Genomic DNA, 19658 nt, shown 5'->3' with positions numbered 1-19658 from the left:
GATAGCAGACAAATATTGTCTTCGATTGGCCTCCATAATAACCGTCACGGTTGGCGTGTAGGGTGCTGTGCATAAAAAAAGAAAAGCGATGTCTCTGCCCTCAAGGACATTTCCGTTCACTGGGAGCCCAGGGTACTTTGAAAAGCACCAGAAGTGACAAGACTCCCTCTTCCAGACTGTCATGCATATACATATACACATACACACAGAGACTTACACACTCACAGAGGACTCGCAGAATGTCATTAGACGCCTGGTATCCTGTGTGGTGAGCTGTCAGCTTGTCATCTTTCAGTCGGTGCACTCGACTGGACAGCGGCGAGCATGCTGGGATGTGACAGCCAGTAAAATGGAGTCTTGTCATTACTTCTCCCCACACCTGCTGTTCTGGTTCCCTAAGAGGCAGCAGACAAATAAACATATAAACAAACAATCTTAAAACATTCCCAATGTTTAGAGCCAAATATGAGGAATATGAGTATAATGCGTATAAATCAATGGATGTTTCAATTTGTTTCAAAAATATGAAGCTTCACTTAATTCTGTCATTCCTTGATAGTAACATGACACATTACAAAGTGCATGTCAGCAGAGTTAGACAACATACAAATATCAGCAAGTTGTCAGTGGCCCTCGGGCACATCCATTCCATGGTGTGCAGGAAGTCAAGTCAATCGATGGTCGATGCACTCTGATGGTCTCTGTCTTACAGATCTGGAGGGGTCTATAAAGATCACAAAATATGTTTTTAGAAACAATGAAGTGAAATCATTTTAATAAAACAGATAAGAATAAGGCCGATATTTGGCCTGAGGCCCCTGAGAGGTGGGAGACAGCAGCCGGCGTCAGTCTTTACAGGGCAGGAGATGAAGTTTCTTCAGTGTGTTCACCAAACGAGAACAAAGATGTGTGAGTGCGGGAACTAGGGTGAGAAATAGACTTGCAAAATGATGCTAAAAGTGTGCGAGCTACACTTTTGTGGAGATTTGGGCTCGTTGTAACACTGTTTCTCTGGCAGATTTTGTACATTTCCAGGAAAAACAATGAATAGTTAACAGACGCATCACATCACAACATGTCATTGCTAAATTTAAACACAGTAAACATTTATGAAATATAAAATTGTAAAATATAATGTTGTTGCCAACAAACATTACAATGAATAAATTGTTGATATTTAACATATATTAAGTTTTTTTTTAAAAGTAGATTTGAAGATGAACAAAAATGCCTCAGTGGTTTCTTGAGAAGTGTCTTATGCTCACCATGGCTGATTTATTTGATCAGAAATGCAGTAAAACATTATGAAATATTAGTACAATTTATTATATCTGTTTTCTGTTTTAATATATTTTTAAAATTTAAGATTATACGTTATTCGAAGGTTGTTACAGTGTAATTAAGTACTGTAAGTAACTACACTACAGGATTAAGATTTGGTTGAGGGTTAGTCACATGTAATTATGCATAATTTACTGTTATTAATATGGTAAGTACATGTAACATATGTAATGAACACTGTAAAATAAGGTGCTACTAAATGTAATTTATTTCTTTGATGACAAAGCTGAATTTTCAGCATAATTACTCCAGTCTTCAGTGTCCCATGATCCCTCAGAAATCATTCTGATATGCTGATTTCATGCTTTCATGTTGAAAAAAGCCACTGCTTAATATGTTTGTGTAAACTTTTTTGTGGTCGGGTTCTTTGACGTTAATAAATGAATGCTGTTAAAAGAACATTTATTTTCAATTGTAACAAACGTCTTTACTGTCACTTTTGATTCATTGAATTAATTATTACTGAATAAATATTACTTCAAAAAAGAAAACACAAAAAGCTTACAGATCCCAAATTTTGAACGTTGTAAAAGTAAACTTCAGACTTCTGCTTACAATGTGAATAAAATAAAATAAATACTTAACATTATTTTCATGTGAAAATGCAGTTCTAAGCTCATTAATTACCTGCAGTTTGAGCTTATATAAGAAAAAAAATCAGCAAGGTGTAAAACATTATAGACACGTTTTTTCTAATATACAGCTGCGTGAGTTATGCCAATATCAGGATTAGATGGACTTTGACAGGACTAATCAACCGGCATTATATACTTGGCCACCAGGGTGGGCAGTAGACATCTTTAAAAAAAAAAAACTTACATTAACATAGAATAATTTCAAACTTTTTTCACAACAAATAAAAAGGGCAGTTGGAGAGTTCTTCACTGTTTTTTTTTTACGACGCTTGAAGGGCAAAACGTACCACACACATCCTGTACATTCAGAGAAAGTAAATTGCAACGCTGCTGCGATATTAGGTTGTCTATGTAAAGGCAATGCTCACTTCTCAGCGCTACTGTTGGTCTTTGAAACAACGGTAGGTGTATAGAACAAACTGAGGCAGATCAATGACAGTGTTGAGTGCACGAGTTGTAAATAACGAGACGTCTGTAGCAAACAGTCTGTTTGATGAACACAGTGCCTGTCATTTCGGCGCACACATGCGCATCACCTCGGTGCAGCCCGTCCTCGCGATTGGCTCGAGCGCGTTTGTTATTGGTAGTGACGTATGTGAAGTGACGACCCTCCCGTTGTGCGGTGCCTCCGTCGGTGCGCTTCTAGAGCCACGGTCCTCACTTCAGTGTTTATTTGGTTGTCATGGCGGAGGGACGTGGAGACCTATTGCCTCAGCCGCCGCTTCACCTCTCCTTACCCCCGGCCAGCAAGCGTCCGTGTTTGCGTCCCGCACCTCGAGGACCGGGTCCGGGGCCTGGCCCGGGATTTCCGAACTCTCGTTTCCGTTGCCCGGAATCTCTACTGGACTGCGCTGCGAAGGCCGTAGCGGAGAAATGGGCCTTCGAGAGGGTGGAGGAGCGCTTCGAGCGGATCCCCGAACCGGTTCAACGCCGTATCGTGTATTGGTCGTTCCCGAGGAACGAAAGGGAAATATGTATGTATTCGTCGTTTCAGTGCCGAGTGGCGGGTGAAGAGGGTCCAGTAGTGGGCTCGAGCTCGTCTGTTGGATCTGGTACAGTCCCCGGAGGGGTTACGAACACAACAGGCAGCACAGGGACGGGGGGTACCGGAGATGGACTCCCTTTCCGCAGGGGAATCCGGCTTTTGGAAACCGGTTGTGTGGACAACGTCTTACAAGTCGGTAAGTGTCGCTTTAACCGTCCGAAGCACGTTGAAAGTTACATCAGAGGTATTTGTTTCACTTTCTAACAAACGAAGTTTCTTGAGAAAAAAATGGAAGTGGCCTCGTTTAGAAAATGTACCATCTCCGTTTCTACATAGAGATTTCTCACTGCCAGTAAGGGAGCATTTAAATGCCTGCCGTATTGCGAAAGAAACGGAGCGCACGTTTTAAAAATTAAAGGGCTTCCCTTTGGGTATGTTGGAATGGCTTTAATGTGGAATGTATTCGTATATGTGGCTGTAATGTTCATTTAACACTTGGTCAAACACTTTTATGCATTATAAGTTACCGTAAAAACACAAGATGATACGGAATACGGTATATTTGAACAATCACAACGAGGTCTGTCGAAACGGAACATTCTTTCCCAGGTCGCGAGGAAGAAAAGACTAACATGCTGGTCACAATGACTCTGTTGTAGCACACCGAGCTGATATTTTTTGCTAACATTTCCGTCTAAAGTTGGTTTCGGAGAATTATTAGTTTTTCTACGCGTATGTTTGGTTGCTTTACGGTTGTTGGGTCTCTTGATATAATTAAGTCCAGGGTAATCCGCTTGAATCCAAATCCCATATCTTTTGTTTATTTGCTGGTTGGTCAAGACAAAGGACGCGTATTTTCCGTAGTAAAACGAATGATAAAACACGTGCCTAGACTTTATCTAGCTATCTGTTGTTTTATTTCGAAGACCCTTTTTGATATATTCGTTCAAATTAGTAAAAAAATTACTATTCGGCTAAATGTGCCGTTGGGTTGTCTTCGTAGAGGCTAGTACAGCACAATAGCTCAATACCCCCGTCACATCGGGCTAGTTCTTCTGTATTAGCCGAATAGCAATTCTTTTGGTGTGTAGATGTGCTTTTCTAAACCATAGAAACCCGTCACGGCATTTTCAAGCTTAGTTTAAACGCACTAAATCGAAAAATTGTGAAAGCAAGCAACTCGAAAAGGCTTTGGTATTTAGAGCACGAAGGCAGTTTCAATGGCTGCCTAAATGTCTATACATTTTCCTCCCCCACTCTCTTCACTTCAGTAAACATAACGTTACTGGTAAAATACAATGAAAGAAAGAAAGGGAAAAGTGAATTTTCTAAATACGTACAGGCCTTTGTAGGGCTCCAAAGCACAAAATGAAAAATGATGTGCTCATTTGAAGTAGTACAATTGCACCTCACTTGTAAGGTCCAATGTGACATTTACAACGTTTGAGGCTTAGTTAAGATCAACAAAACTAGTTACAATATTAAAAATTTAGCCTATATACCACTTACGAACCGGATAAAGAAGAAAATCAGTCACATAGTGGACCAGCCACAGTTCTCCTATAATATAAGCTTTCTTTTCTTGAAATAGCAGTGACAGGAAGTCCCAAATCTCCAATAATTGTAGGTGTTATGAGAGTAGTGAAAGTACACATATAACTAATTTAATAAAGAAGCCATGATTCATTTATTCTCACAAAGATCCACTGTGTCCCTTTAAAAGGCCAATGTTAGTGGAAACGTGATAACCTAGCTGTAATGAAATAACATGGGCACTTATTTAGCAACCTTGAAAAGCTCCCTTCATGAGTCAGTGTAGCCCCTTTTTCACATTCAACAAAACTAGTTAAAGTTATTTTGTGTTTTTAAAGTTACCATATACAAGACTATCCTCAACAGTTTCTTGACTTGGCTGTTTTTATGGCTATTGGATTTTTAAAGGCCGTGCCTTCATCTCAATTTTATATAAATATACATTATTTACGCAGATGCCAAAACTGCTCTGCCTTTCTAGGATTGCCCGAGTACTGCTTTTTTAAACATTAACCCTTTAAGTGTGAATAAGCACAATCTTTTGGATTGTAAACAATAGGCAGAATAGATAGTTCATAGATCAGCCATCTGACAGTAAGGGTATGTCACTTGATAAACTGAGATAAAGCAGGTTTAATTGCATTCTGTTTTGTTGTGCATGTAGATTGTGTTCTTTTGGTTTTGATGGGTACAGAAACTAAGAACTGGACGTGTACATCTGATAGGCAAGATAATTGTGCCCTCAACCATGAACAGTCTTGAAAATGTGGGTGTGTGGGTGTTTTTTTCACACCAATAGAACTAGATCCACCTGCATGATTGAATACATTTTCTTTTCTTTTTTACCATTTACTCATCAATTGTTAGTTTATCTTAGACCTGTTTAAAACTCTCAAATACACTGCAACAAAGTGTTAACCGCTTTTAACGTTTATTCAGCATCTTAGCTGAAATGAAGTTAGCAAAGATTAAGATTCATACTCGAAGGCTTACTCGCGATAAGCCAGGTTTACGCTGAAGTTTTCCAGAAAGTTCACAACAAATTTTGTACTCTTTCCAGAAGCCATAGTGCATAAACACCCAACCCTGGGGATGCGGAGGATGTTAAATTCATCGCTATCCTCTGAATGGTCAGATTTTCTGCTCCAAATATTAAGGGCTAGGCGGCTTGCTACAGGAAACCGATTTGATGATAATAATAATTAATTCTCATTTGTGTTTGTGTAATTCAGCCACCCTACCCCAGCCTCTGTCTTATGAAGTCCTTAGAGAGGAGGTTCTAGCTTTGAGTTAGGCTTGAGGATTATTGGGTCATGCTTTGTTACCCAGCTGTAGAAAACTCCCCCCATTCACAGAAGGGTGGGGGGGTTGTCGTTGTGTGTGTTTGGGAGGGTGGTTAAGAGTATAGCTTTTCGCAACGGAGCACAAAGCTGTGATGTGAAGCCTTTAGAAAACGTTCTTCTGTGGATAGCAGGAAAAAGTTTGGTGGGATTATGGCTGTAGGAGCCACTGAGGGGTTGTTTAGTCCCCTTAGTGCCTCTGTAAAACCTAGGCAAGCACTGAATTGAGTTATGTTACTCTTCTGCCAAGTGACTCAGAAGGCTTCAGTTTGAAAGAGACTTCAACTCTACTTTTGCCTTTAGACACAATATACACTTTTATTACAGAAACCATAATGTTCCAGTCATGGGTTAATTTTTTATTGTGGAAGATTGTTGGAAGCCTGTTTGTTTTTAGTTTTGGGGATGGCAGCCATTAAGCATTAGGCCATTGGCTGCTCTGTGATGTCACTAGGCCTGTTTTTAGCTCTTTGTCTCCTTTGAGTGTTGCCATCATTTTGGTCTTTGTAATCGGGACACATCTCATTCAGCACCATACAAGTTCAACAAGGGACCGCTAATTCTGCTCTATCTTTCATCAGCCGTACAGACAATATTTAATCAAGGTAATTAATTCCATGCCTGCAAGTCTCAAAGAAAATCACTTAAACAAATCTCTTTTTCACACTTATTAGCACTCTTAGTTTTGAAGGACACGGCCATTAAACACCCCCCCCCCCTCCTTTCTTTTATCAAAGGAGGGAAATTAATTTAGAAATAGGGGAGAGGGTGGTTAGCCGACTTGTCAGCTAATCAGTGGCAACTAGAGCAAGGTGAAAAACAACTCACCGCATTCCAGGACAAAAGACCTGTCGGAGACTTTGATCAGGTCCTTGTTTCCGAACGCTAAGCTCAGCCTTGATAAAGTGACGCAGTCCCTCATACTGTCATGTTTTTAAAAGTACACCAATAGAAAAGCCTATGCTATATGTGTTTCACACAGTGTGATGTGATTTTATTTCCTCAGTGGATCTGGCAACCGCCCAGGCTCTGAAAATCAATTGCGACCTTGCCCTCTTTGCATTTTGCTGCAGCTTGCCCCATACCCTCTGATTTTAGTTTATCAGCGACACACTCCTCAGACACGGCCCTGTCTGCTTCACAGCTGTGTTTGCTGCCATTGGTTTAGCTCAGTATCCTGCAAAATGGAGCTCTGATTTTCAGCCAGAGGCAAGGTTCCCGTCCATACCCTACCCACGTGCAGCTGGGCTTGCAGCGTGCACTTGTGCGAGCTCATCTTCCTGCTGCAGCTTATCTGTGTTTTACTGGAACTTAGTGAGTTGCATTCACACATTATGCATTATTGCCTCTTACAATCCTAGTTTAAAAGTGCTGGCTGTTAAAGGTCTCTTATCATATAAGCTTTACCTCTTTGATCTCTGCACACAGGCAGCTGATTATTTTGTCGATATTTCGTCATGAAGTAGTCGCTTTAATGGGACTTTTATGCTTTTATGCACGGGGAGGAGCGGAATATAGCTTGCAAGCCTTTAAAGCTCCGATTTACACAAGATACACATGTTTCAAAGCTTTTGGATGTGCTGTAACCCTTTTTACTTTATCGCTGAGAGGGACAGGCCCCTTTTTTCTCTTTTTCCTCCCTCTCGCCTGCTTCTCTATTTGGGTGTCATTGTCAGAGATAGAGGCCGCTGAGAGTTGCTCCTCTTTAAACCAGGGGCCTCCAGACATGCCTAATAGGGCCTCATTTGGCTGTAATTGCCTAACAAATGTTAGAGAATTCCAGAGGAAACAAAAAGAGAGAAAGGAGAAGGCAAATCAACCAAGCGAGAACAGAGGAAGGGGGAAAAATTGGTTTGGAGGTGAGATTGCGTAGAGGAAATGGAATCATATACTATGACATGCTATGTTTAGGCAGGCAGAAAATAGAGGACGGCCCCTACCTTCAATTTGTAAAGACGTGAAGGAAAATCCTTACATCTGGGGCTGTAACACTAAACGCGGAGTGCAGGAAACTCAAGCAGCACTCAGGCAGCTACCCTCCCCCATAGAAGGCCTTTCATCCAGCTGAGATTTTGTGTGCGGGGAGTTTTTTTGTGGCCAGTTCACATGGAAACTTAATTTTCTAAGTCTGGACGAGAGAGGAAGGATAATGTGTATTGGAGATGAGGTCAAATATCCTGCCAGAGGGTGAAAGAAAGAGGCCCCAGTCGGTGGCAGTTAGCAATGTGCAAACTTCTATGCAAATGTCACATTGGAGGCTGTGGACTTTTTAAAGCCATCACTTCATATGTGTGTTTATTCTAGCCAGACAAACCATTCCATTGCAGTTCCTGTTTTTAGCTTGACTCGTTGCCAGCCACCAATCATACGGTTGCACTGAGGGCCCCACCATTAGCACTGTGTGCTTTGAAGGTCTCTGTGCGATTGTATTAATTCTGAAGCCATTGTTTTCCATTATTTAATTCTGCATATTGAATAGCTTTGTCTTAAAGAAAAACAGAAACAGGTACTTGTCTGTTTCAGCAACCGTTATTTCTTTTTAGTTGGTTTCTGCATCGAGCATGGTTGATCTAGCATAGAGTAGCATATTCTTGCTAGTATAAAAAAACAGCAGATTTTGATTAGAAAAACATTAATATTTATCCTCATGTCAGTCAATGGGTCAGTGATTGATTCATTGATTGATTTTGTTTGTCGTCCTATCGATAACCTAAAAAAAGACATTAACAGTTCAATTAAAACAAACCGTTTATTGAATACCCTTCTCTGATGAGTGTTTTTAATTTCTTCATATTTGTTTTTTGTTTTTAAACTTTTATTATTTTAAAACTTTAACTTTGTGCTAACACATGCTACCATTTTTTTATTGAAACTGGAATTGACATTTTTCAGAACCATAGAAGACAAAAAATAACAGTATTTATATCAGTTAGAACTTAACATGTGTTTTAAGCTAGATTTATTCTTTTGTATATATTATGGACACATTTGTATGCCATTGAGCCAAGTATTGTAACCTACTTGCTGCCGTTACACTGCCTTATAATTAGATTTGTACGCAGCTGGTATGCAGAAATCCACCTGACCGTGAATATTTGTTCAGTTGCAAGCAGGATCCATGTTTTTTCTTTTTGTTTTTTTGAGTTGGGTTGACTGGTTCAAAGGTCAGATTTGATCTGATTAAAGTATCATTAATTGATACCAGAAATTGCATTTCAATTTTAGATCCCTGGAAGTGATCTCCAAGTGATACTCTTTAAACGAAGCAGTGAGTGGGCATTAATCTGCCTTTGCTCAAATTTCAACAATTTAGCACAGCCTGCATCCATTATTTTTGCATTTAATTATTTGTCTCAAGTGGGCCTTAGAAGGTCTAGCAAAGGTCTTTGAAGGGCTGATGGGTCTTTGAGCATAAAGCCCGAAGTATGTCAATCCTCTACTTCAAAAGCCTTCACACCACTAACTGAGGTGCCTTTTGTTCTTGCCTTCTCTCTGCACTTTCAAAAGAGGATGAGCACTTACAGTTTTCACTTTTTACACTGGGTGGAACAGGCAAGTTATGCTAATTTTCTGGCTGTCAGTCTCAGCTCCCGTGAATAAACATTAATTGCCTCTGAAGCTTAAATACACATCAGTAAGGTAGATTTAAAAGTACATCATTTAGGTACATTGGTATTAGTAAACTGCTGTTGTTTAGAGTCTTTAACATAGTCTTTTTGTTTTTTGTAAGCTTTTATAGAACATAGTATATTGATGCTTTTTTTGCAATCATGCAAGGTCAATGCATGACTCCTTTGTAGAATCAATAACACACTTTATTATATTGTTTATTTGTAGTGCTGCACAATTTTGTTGTTGTTGGTCTTTTCACAAAATGTATTTAATATAAAATAGCATCTTATGAAGTATATATTTTTTTCTATTCTTAGGCAAAATAAGGTGGAGTGAGCATTGAGCGCTAAACACTCATGTAATGTGTATTTCATTCATTCTGGAAGTTGGAGGGCACCATTGTGCAAAAAGTCCAAGTATGTCTTGCAGAAGTAACAACCCATGAAGTTCCTGGAAATCCCTTATGTGGGACATTCAGCTATTGCTGTAGCTGAATAAAAAGAAGATAGAAACGCTTTGACTGTTGAAACAGGAAGACATAATCACACAACAGCGACAATATATGGTTTATCTGTTTTCAAGCCATCTCATAAGAACTTTTGTATATTATGTCGTAATCTCTCTGGACTTTTAAGTGTTTTCATGACTCGAAGCTTTGAACTCTCTTTGACTTACAAAGTATCATGACTTTGCATAACTTGTGGAAAACATGACTCTTGTTCTCGCGTTTCCCCAGCATATCACCGTTGAAACATCCTGCCTCCCCCTCAATTAACCGAAGTGAATAGTGCACGGCTGATACGAGCTTGTTAACAGCGAGAAAGAAAACAAAACATGCAAGGACGCACACCAAAGAGTGCGCTGGGTTTCACAAGAACATCTTCCACCTCAAGTTCACCACTGGTTTTTAGCACGATATGTTCTCCATCATGTGATCGGAGTGGAAGAAATGGCATGTTCGTGCAGTTGCAGATGGCTGCACTCTCTATTATGCTTCATTAGCATCAAATATTTCCATCCCCATTCTCTGTCAATCATTACTCACATATGAGAGGCATAAAAATGATTTGGCTACTGCATAATACAAGGACTATTCATTAGCCAGCCGTACATTTGTACGCCCATCTTGTGGACAGGGCCACCGCTTTTTTCAACATTAAAAAGATATTCTTGATGAAATATTGATAACTCCTTTTTCAAAGCAGGGTTTGCAGGAAGGCAGCACATGCTGATCTTGGTGCCCTGGTAGGTGCGCACAATATAAATATCAATGGCTTTCCGTCTCCCCCTCTCCCTGCCTACTGGCTTCTTTTTCAATATAGCCTAATGACAGGCCACTGTTTCCCTGCAGTGGCTGTGCTGATATGGCCCATTAGGCACTGGTTTCTCGCAGGCAGCTGAGTGAACAGATGACTGCAGGAAAATGGTTGGAGGAGAGAGGGGGAAACGGCAGAACTAAAAGGCAAATATGAAAGGCAGAGTAAATAACCAACCTGTCATCCCCTGCTCCCTACCTCCCCAGCCGCCCTCCTCTGGAGGGCAAGAGAGACACGTGAAAGAGCGAGAGAGAAAAAAAGAAGCACCTCATTAGTCTTCCAGCCCTCCCTGACTCTGGGACTGACAGTGAACACGTCAGTGCAGCAGCAGACATGCAAACATGCAGAGAGGGGGCTACCCCGTCCCCTCCCATCCTCTCGTACTCCAAACATGATTAATGTGCGCAACAGCCGTGGGGCTTTATGTCTGGACCGTTCCTTCCCACACCGCACGTTCTTGAGAGCTCCAGCCCTCCACATCCTCGCCGGGATGCCTGCACCTTAGCTCCCTGCCAGACTTGCAGACGCGGTCTGGAAATGTAATTCGCCATGTCCTCCACAACCAGTGCTCTGGGACCCAAAACTTTGACTTCTGCACCGTTCAGCAGAAATAACAGTTCAGATAATTGGTTTTGGTCTCTCGTGATCCCCAATAGTAAACTACGACGCTGCTGCAAGAATCAATTGATTCGCTCTGGGCTCCTTACATATTGAACGTAAATGCCCAAGCGAATCAAGCTTCGTAATGCACATAGTGTGTGGGCAAACTGCAGTTTCCAGGTCATATTCGAACACCTGACTTTGCTGAGGCCCAATGCAAAAGTCATGTGCTGGAAAGAAAACAATGCGATGAATAGGCTTGGCTCTTGTATAGGCAGAGGGGGGAGAATATGTGCTCTTCAATGGGGGATTGTGGTACTTGTCATGGTGTAACAGGATCAGCGTGCCCTCCACCCTAGAGCGCAGAGGGCAGCCATTGTTATGCTGCAGGAGAAAGGCAGCGGGGGCCGCCGACCCGGGCTGAGCTCGTCTTGTGGGGGTGATGTCCTCCGGGCCCTACACCAGAGACAAACGCAGAGGACACTTCTCTTGCTATTCTCAGAGGTCACTGGGGAAGACAAATAAAGCTTATCAGAGGTTGAGAAGAGCAGGGAGTAAAAATTGTAAACGTTAAATTAATTTTTAACTTGTTTGTCGTCCTTGAGTAATGCATTTTGCAAGGGCATTCATGATACCCCTTCAGATAAACACGTCCGTCAGTCCACCACCACCGCTTAAGCATCTCGAGAGCAACTTCTCGGTTGTCTTTGATTTTAAAATTCAATTTTTTTCTCTAGCATAATTTCTCCTCAGAAGGAAGGAGAACACTAAGCACTTTTTGTGCTGTGGCAGCAGAATAAGGCAGGCGGCGTCAGAAAGTGTAAATCAGCGTTGAAAGTGCACGGCCTTATCTACTGGATAAAACCAGCCTGCAACAATGGCATTAAAGCACAACTCATGAAAGCTGCAATTAAACACTATCTGATCTGATTCTGTTCGAATGACATCATCTTTTTTTTCTTCTTCTTCTACTTTCTGTATAATGAACGCCCTCCACTTTGGTTGAAAGACACGGAACCGTCAGTATAATTGGGAAGTAATCCTGATAGAACCAGACAGAAACTTCACAGTTGCAGCTTAGTAAAGTGTCAAAAGTAATCAATAGATGGTGGTTTGAGCCAGTGTTATTTTAGTATTATTTCACTGCAAATGGTTCACAAAACTCAAAGTTTGTTGGATGATATTACATTTCTAAGTCATGAATCCGATTTTTTTTTTTTTGCCTTATTTTTTTAGATCAGCGAAAAAAGGGTGTATGGGGTCGGGGGACATGGCAAACATAACTTTGCATTCCATTTATTATTTAACGAACCCTTAAAGGGGTGATGAATTGAGAAATCAACTTTCCCTTTTGATATATAAAAGCTCATGGTATTATTAGAATATCCTCTAAGTTTCAGTGCTGAAAACTTCCTTGTTAGTCAAAGAAAAGCTTGTCTAGACACCAGGCTCAGCAAACGGTCCTGTGCTTCATCCTTACGTCACTGCGCAAAGAAACACACCTCTAAAGAAAATGTAATTAAGTAGCCTCACCCACCGACTCATGGAGCTGTTCGGTCGACCACAAGCCAGCAGCAATAACAATGTGGAAGAACACAGTCGCTGCATAAGCTTCCTTTGGATCATAATATTAGTAATGTGTGATACTTCGTTTATTTTTAATGAAGTTCCAGCTCACGTGGGGAAGACAGTGGTGTTCTGTTCACTTCATTTCACTTCGGAATCGTTTGTAAACAAATCTCGATGTTGGATTTGGATCCGACAGTAATGGTGCAACTAGACATGTGCCGATTTTCGATAATGCGATTTATCACGATAATGAATATGCACGATATTGTTATCGTGGGCACTTTAAAATATCGTAAATAATAATTTATTAACAATTTATATTTTTTTTTATAATGCACTCAAGAATACTTTGCCCATCAACCGTATAAATGCTCAACACCGAGTCACCGCTGTATTCTGCGTCAAACGCGCTCAGATATAAACAAGCCCAACCTGCGTTTGACCATGAACCAGTGAAGGAGACGCGCTGCTGAAGTGCCGCTCAGTGACAGCAGAGGGCGCTGATGAACTGCAGAATGCAGTAGTTACCCCGGAAACCAGCAAACAAACAAAAAACGTGTGTAGTTTTTAAAACAGCCATTCGTTTTTTGTAATCTCAATGTTATTCATCACAGCACCAAATACTTAATACTTAAAGACTTAATAGGCTATTTATTTTCAAACTTAAACATTTTTGTTTTAATCTGGACTACAACATGCCCTAATGATTAGAACTGTTCTAATTATTTGTTATTGTTCATTAAAACTTTGAGACATACGACTTCATTAGTTTACATGTTAATTTATTATTACCAAACTGACAATGAAAAATACTTACAAAGAATTAACTGTTAATCATTCTATGTTAATTTCTTAGTTACTGTTTAATAACATTACAATAAAAATAAAAATAACTTTTTTAATGGACCTAAGATAAAACTAACAATGATCAGTATTTCTTAACTAACATTACCAAAAACATTATACTTTCTGTACCAAATGTAGCTATTGCTCAATCTTAGTTAATGCATTAAATAATGAGACCTTAATGTAATTTGTACGCCTACCTAGTGTTCTTTATAGCCTAATTCTTTTGCACTTTAATCTGTTTGAAAATGGTACTTTTACAGCTCTGAAAAATATCAAGAGACCACTTAACATTGATTTCTCATTGTTTCTCAATGTTAAGTGGTCTCTTAATTTTTTCCCCAGTGCTGTATATATTTTTGGTGCATTATTGTATTTAAACATTCAGTTATTTTTGTTCTTACAAAAATAGTTCTTAAAGCTGTTATGCTATGGCAACACTTTTTTTTGCAACTTATTTCAATATCGTAATATCGTATATCGTGATAAAACTTCATCAATTAATCGCAACATGAAAAATTGATATCGGCACATGCCTAGGTGCAACATACGTATATGAGTAAAATGTGTATTGCATTGTTATAGAACATTTTGCTTATGTGTACGTGTCTAACAGAGCATACATTTAGCACGTCCATCAAAACCCAGCGTTTTGGAGAGAGCCTCAAAACCAGTGTAGAAAATAGCCTAATACTTATTAATGATGTTTTTGAATGTAAAAACCACATGAACATCATTAGTTGACCTCAGACAACAGTATAAAAAAAGAAAAAAGTCAGTTTATGACACCTTTAAAGTACAATACCAAAGGCTACTAGCCTAACTTAGATTATTAAAGACAAATGAACAGTCAGTAAAATAAGAACAAATAATCAAATTGAGAAATACAATGGAACAAAGATATGAGTGAAATAAACACTGCTTTGTTTTTCATTTAGGTCTAAAGTTACATGAACCAAAGTATACTATTAAAAAAACATTGTATGCGTAGGCCTGTCACGATAACAAATTTTGCTGGACGATAAATTGGCCAAGAAATTATTGCGATAAACGATAATATTGTTGTTCTGAGGCCATTTTCATCTAAAATAATGATAATGGCATAAAAATGCAGGTACACCTTTTCAAAGATCAATAAACTTTAATTTCTAAAGACTATTTAATAGTAAAAATTGAAACCATTTTAAATAACCACAATAAATGAACAAAACCAAATATTATATGATAATATTTATATGATTATTATTATTTTAAAAATAAAATAAATTAATGACAGTGATATTAGCAGGTATTCTATCACTTTAAGGTTGAATGCACAGATCCAGTATATTGATACACATTTGTTTTCTTTCTCAGTTGTTTACATTCACTTAAGACAACCGATAATCTTTACGACGATGCCTGCCAATAGGGGTATTTTGACATAATATTGCGTCTATGTGTCCTTTCAGGCAAAAAACAAAAAACAAAAGAGAACTTGTTTCTGCGTTTGCACGCTGTCTGAAACGCTGCTCTCTTTGTGTACATAGTTGATGCATAAGTCCCGAATTGAGTTCTATTTTGCACTTGAATAGTTAAAACTGGCTTGAATGTTTGAATTAAAACACATGCAAACTTTAACTCTATGATGGGTAAATATTGCAATTAATTTGCGAATCACATGCATTACAAACCGTGGGTCCTGGTCCGTATGGATCACAGATCTGTTATGATCCATTACAGCCCTAACATAATTTCTATTCATATTCACCCCGGTTTGTGAACGAATGTATATTTTGAGCAGCACCTTTATTATAAACACTATTCTGTAGCATAAGCTCTAAGTGATATAATGACGCTAATACTAGCGGTTTATTATTTGCGAATTGTTTGTTTGCGCTCCCCTTCCCTCGTGTTGACTCAGATATTGACATTAAGCTGGTGGTTCAGCATTACCTTCTTTATAAAACTATTACCATTCTAAAGATATTACAGAGTAATGGATTTGTCTTGCTGTATTTTGAGCTAGCCAATCTGGGCCTGTATTGAAGCACCCGGTGCACAATTTGTTTTCATCAGCAGTAAATGGTGGATCATTGTAGCCGTGACGGGAAAGCACAAAGACCAGCTAATGAAAGGCAATAGCTGTGGCCTCGGTCTCATCACCACTCACTGCGCTCATGGATGAAAACAGGTGTCCTCTTGGGGCTGGGGTTTCATTTAAAGAGGGATTTTAAAGGAATATTCATGACAGCTATCCTTCATTGGGTGGGTGAAGGGAGGAAAAGAAGTGGGGGAAGAGAGAAAACGTCAGTGGGGTAAATCAACCAGTGATTGAAGAGGCCTGTCTGGGATAATTCAGTTTGATTGGACTCTCTGTCTCTCATTACAATTCCAGTTTCAACAGGGAGACGCCCCTCAGTCACCACTCCACCATGCTCATCTCTTGCTGAGGATGACAATGCCCTAGTGCAGGCACTGGAATGAACAGGAGGCCTGGAGTACATGGTTCAGCATTACTATTCTGCTGTGTATAACATTGAGTCCACTTATAATACCTCAGACTTGTTTATTTTGTCACAGATTGGAAACTTGTACTCTTGTTCTGATGAAAATGATGAGTTATTAGAGGCTATTTGCACAGTGTCTGGAGGAGTTATAGTATCTAGGTTCCAGAGAATCTTGGGCACCAATACAGCCATTCAGACAGCCTAGACAACACAGCGTGTCATACCCTTTTAAGGTTTGGTGTTTACTATTGCATTGTTAAGAAACCTGGTTTCAATATGCTGCCTGCACAGGAAGTCAAGCTCATAATGCTTGTTCATGTACCGACGACTATTTCCTTTGTGGCATCTTTGTGGCTTGAGATCACATCATCTTCACCTGTGTCATAGTTTCATATAATCTGGCCTCTTTTCCTTCCATGCACCCACTTTAAGGTTTAGGATCATGTTCTGCTGTGAATGCTATATAGAGACCCCATTTCGCACCTGGCATGTCTGTATTCACCATTTGCCATGTCTAACCTGTCACTGCAAATGGTGCTATGGTGAAATGCTACTAGCTTGCATTGTCCTTTTCAGATGGCAAAACTAATTCTGTCGTCCTTGGTAAACCGAGGAGGTTAGGGCTACTTTTGATTACAAAAGCCCAGTGCTGGGAACTCCCTAAGGGTGAACAGCCATTGGACCATGTCAACAGGACCCTTTAATTGTCCAATACCACCCTCCACCCCTAGGCCCTCTGTTTTAATCAATAAAAGAATACCGATGCAGATCTTGTATTGCTGACATAAAAAGGTGATTTAGCTTAGCTTGTAGCCCCTTTTGTTAAGTACTAAAATAGTTTTATGGTTACATCACTTACCCAAGATGCTGCAGGCCTTGAATACTGTCAAATCAAAACCAGCTTGAATCGAAATAGTGATCCCTCATTTTATTCCTTATCCCTTTTATGTAGTCCCTGCTTTATTTCACCGTGTTTCAGCATGACTGGAGTTGAAGGGGTTTCCCTCCTCTCCCTCGGGTGCCACAGTCTCTCGGAGTTCAGCCCAATTCGAATAGTGTGTGCATGTGTCATAAACACACCCTGGCTTTGAAGTCAATAGATCACCACAATGGACGGCTGCCTCTCAATTCCCCCAATTGTAAACCTAGAAGCCCCTTTGTGCAACATACTGTATTTTGGTTGTACTTCAAAGCGTACAGTTTGCTGCAGACATGGAATAATGTATTCCAATGTGATGTACAGATGAAAGTGATGCATACCCATGTGTGCACCTGCATACCGATGTCGTTCTAATAGAGTATGCTTTATTTCAATGCAGGAACTGAAGCCAGTACTATAATCTGTAGCACAAGGGCACCTACACACTGGAGTTCAGATGAATTATAGAATATGCATTTCTGGTTGATTTCAAAATAATGCTGGTCATTCCATTTCCTCAAAATATATATTTGGCAGTCTAGGGATGCACAATACATTAGTACCATGTCGGGCACTGGCCAGTATTAGAGCTTTAGTTTATGTCAGAATGTAAATGTGCATGCTCTCCTTGGTCATTCATCCTCCGTTTTTAAATTTAAAATGGATAGCCATTTTTTTCAGATTGTACACTATATATGTTTTGATGCCTAAATCACCTAAAAACATTTTAAATGATTAAACTTAGTTTTTTTGTTGTTAGACAAAATAATATAGAACTTTAATATTTGCCATTTATAATTAATAGCTTTGCTTAGCTTTAATTTTAGTTGATTGAGGAAGTGTTTCTTGATCACTTTTGTATAACCTCACAATTTGAATTAGTTTTTGTTCTTTGTCAGACCTTGCTGTTCCAAAGTACAAACAAGCGCACTTAGTACCAGTATCCATGAGACCTTCGTGACAGGTGCCCAGATGCTCAAAATATTTGTCTCATCTCTTCACTGTGAAATGTTATTTGAATTTTGCTCAGTCTGTGCTGATTAGACAGAAAAGCCCCCCTTTCTCTCATCCTTCCATTAATATTTCTTTTCCAAGCCTCCTTCCTTGCATTATTAACAAGCCCTCCCCCAATTAAGATGGATGAGACTGCTCTTGAGGGTATTTGTTCAGGTAAGATCTCTGATTAGCATATCTGATGGATCTGCCTTCATGCGCTGATTAAAACCTTCCTCTTTCCCTGGGGCAACTTTAAAGAAAGAAATGCTCGTATGTGGACCCTCACACATAATGCTAAGAAAAAAGCACAACAGACCATGTTACAGTGATGATTTCATTACCTGTATCCCTGCTAGGACTGCCCCGTACTGTCTCCTTATTACTTTAAGCTTCCTTCAGAGCACAAAACCGGCTTGTCATGCATTCCCTTTATTGTTAGGGCATGTATAACAGGATTAGCCCTAACAGAATTCATGAGGAGCATTGCTGAAAGAATCTAAGTTAAGGAATACGAGGAGGAGCTGTGCTTGCTTAAATTTGTTAATATAGCTGATAAACTGAAGCAAGTGCCTAGCCTACAATAAAAATCTATAGGCTTCTTGTTTGAAGCCTAGTCTCAAGGACACGAAAAACAGACCAATGAAGATTCATGCCTGTGACCCTTAGGTACAGAGTCCAGTCTCATGGTCATAACTCATGTGCTGTCCGCATAATACAAGCAAGATCAAGAGTAATGAGCTGTGTTGAACATCCTAGCTACAGCACAGATGGGACTTTGCTAGTACATGTCAAACACAATGGAGTGGAGCATGTTGTGGTAGAGTGCTGAGGTTGTTTGCATCAATACAAGGCTTTCTTTATAATGTTTTTAGTGTTTTAGGTTGTAGCTGTGAAAACTTTGTAGACCACGCACACCTGGATTTGCACATTTGGCTCTCACCGCGTTTCCTGACCACGCCGATTTAGTCTCTCTCAGGACTGCGGCAGTCGGGAAGATCTAGGGGGCTGCCTTGTTTTATCAGGTTGTGAGGCTGTGCAGTCTACCTGCATCTGAGGTCATGCAAATGAAACCCTGATAAAGAGGGGACCAAGAGAAACCTTGTGCTGGCTCTCCGGCACCTGCTCCCAGCTCTGGGAGACAGACTGCACCAGTGTCTGCTGCAGCCAGCTTGGCAGGATCATCAGTAATACTCTATTTTTGTCTTATTCTGCAGCTACGATGGGAAGTGCTTGGATGGGCTTATTTTTGTACACCTGGATCAGCACTTGGAAGAGGGAAAGCTGTAGCCTTGCTTGGTTTACTGATTTGTTGAGAAATATCAGTTGTTGACACTGGTGTCATATTCTTGAATATTTCGGTGCCATATAGTCAAATATCTGCTGCTGTTTCCCTATAAGCCCCAGGTGTGTGGATGTAGAGCTCCTCACGTGTTCATTAACTGCCTAATCAGAGAAAATATGTTTATATCATAGATGA

At 39.9% G+C, this 19658-nt stretch overlaps 1 protein-coding gene across 1 annotated transcript in view; it reads left to right on the top strand.

The window, feature by feature from the left end:
• Positions 1-2523: 2523 nt before the first annotated feature.
• Positions 2524-19658, top strand: part of zswim5 (zinc finger, SWIM-type containing 5) — a 44921-nt gene continuing 27786 nt past the window's right edge. Inside the window, exon 1 of the mRNA XM_067453697.1 lies at positions 2524-3157. Coding sequence (XP_067309798.1) covers positions 2659-3157 — 499 coding nt within the window. The 5' untranslated portion in view covers positions 2524-2658. The remainder of the gene's footprint in view (positions 3158-19658) is intronic.

The sequence above is a fragment of the Pseudorasbora parva genome, chromosome 9 (genome assembly GCF_024679245.1).
Source record: "Pseudorasbora parva isolate DD20220531a chromosome 9, ASM2467924v1, whole genome shotgun sequence".
In the NCBI taxonomy this organism is placed as follows: domain Eukaryota; kingdom Metazoa; phylum Chordata; class Actinopteri; order Cypriniformes; family Gobionidae; genus Pseudorasbora; species Pseudorasbora parva.
Note: the sequence above shows the minus strand (reverse complement) of the source record. Positions and strands in the feature narration are given on the sequence as shown.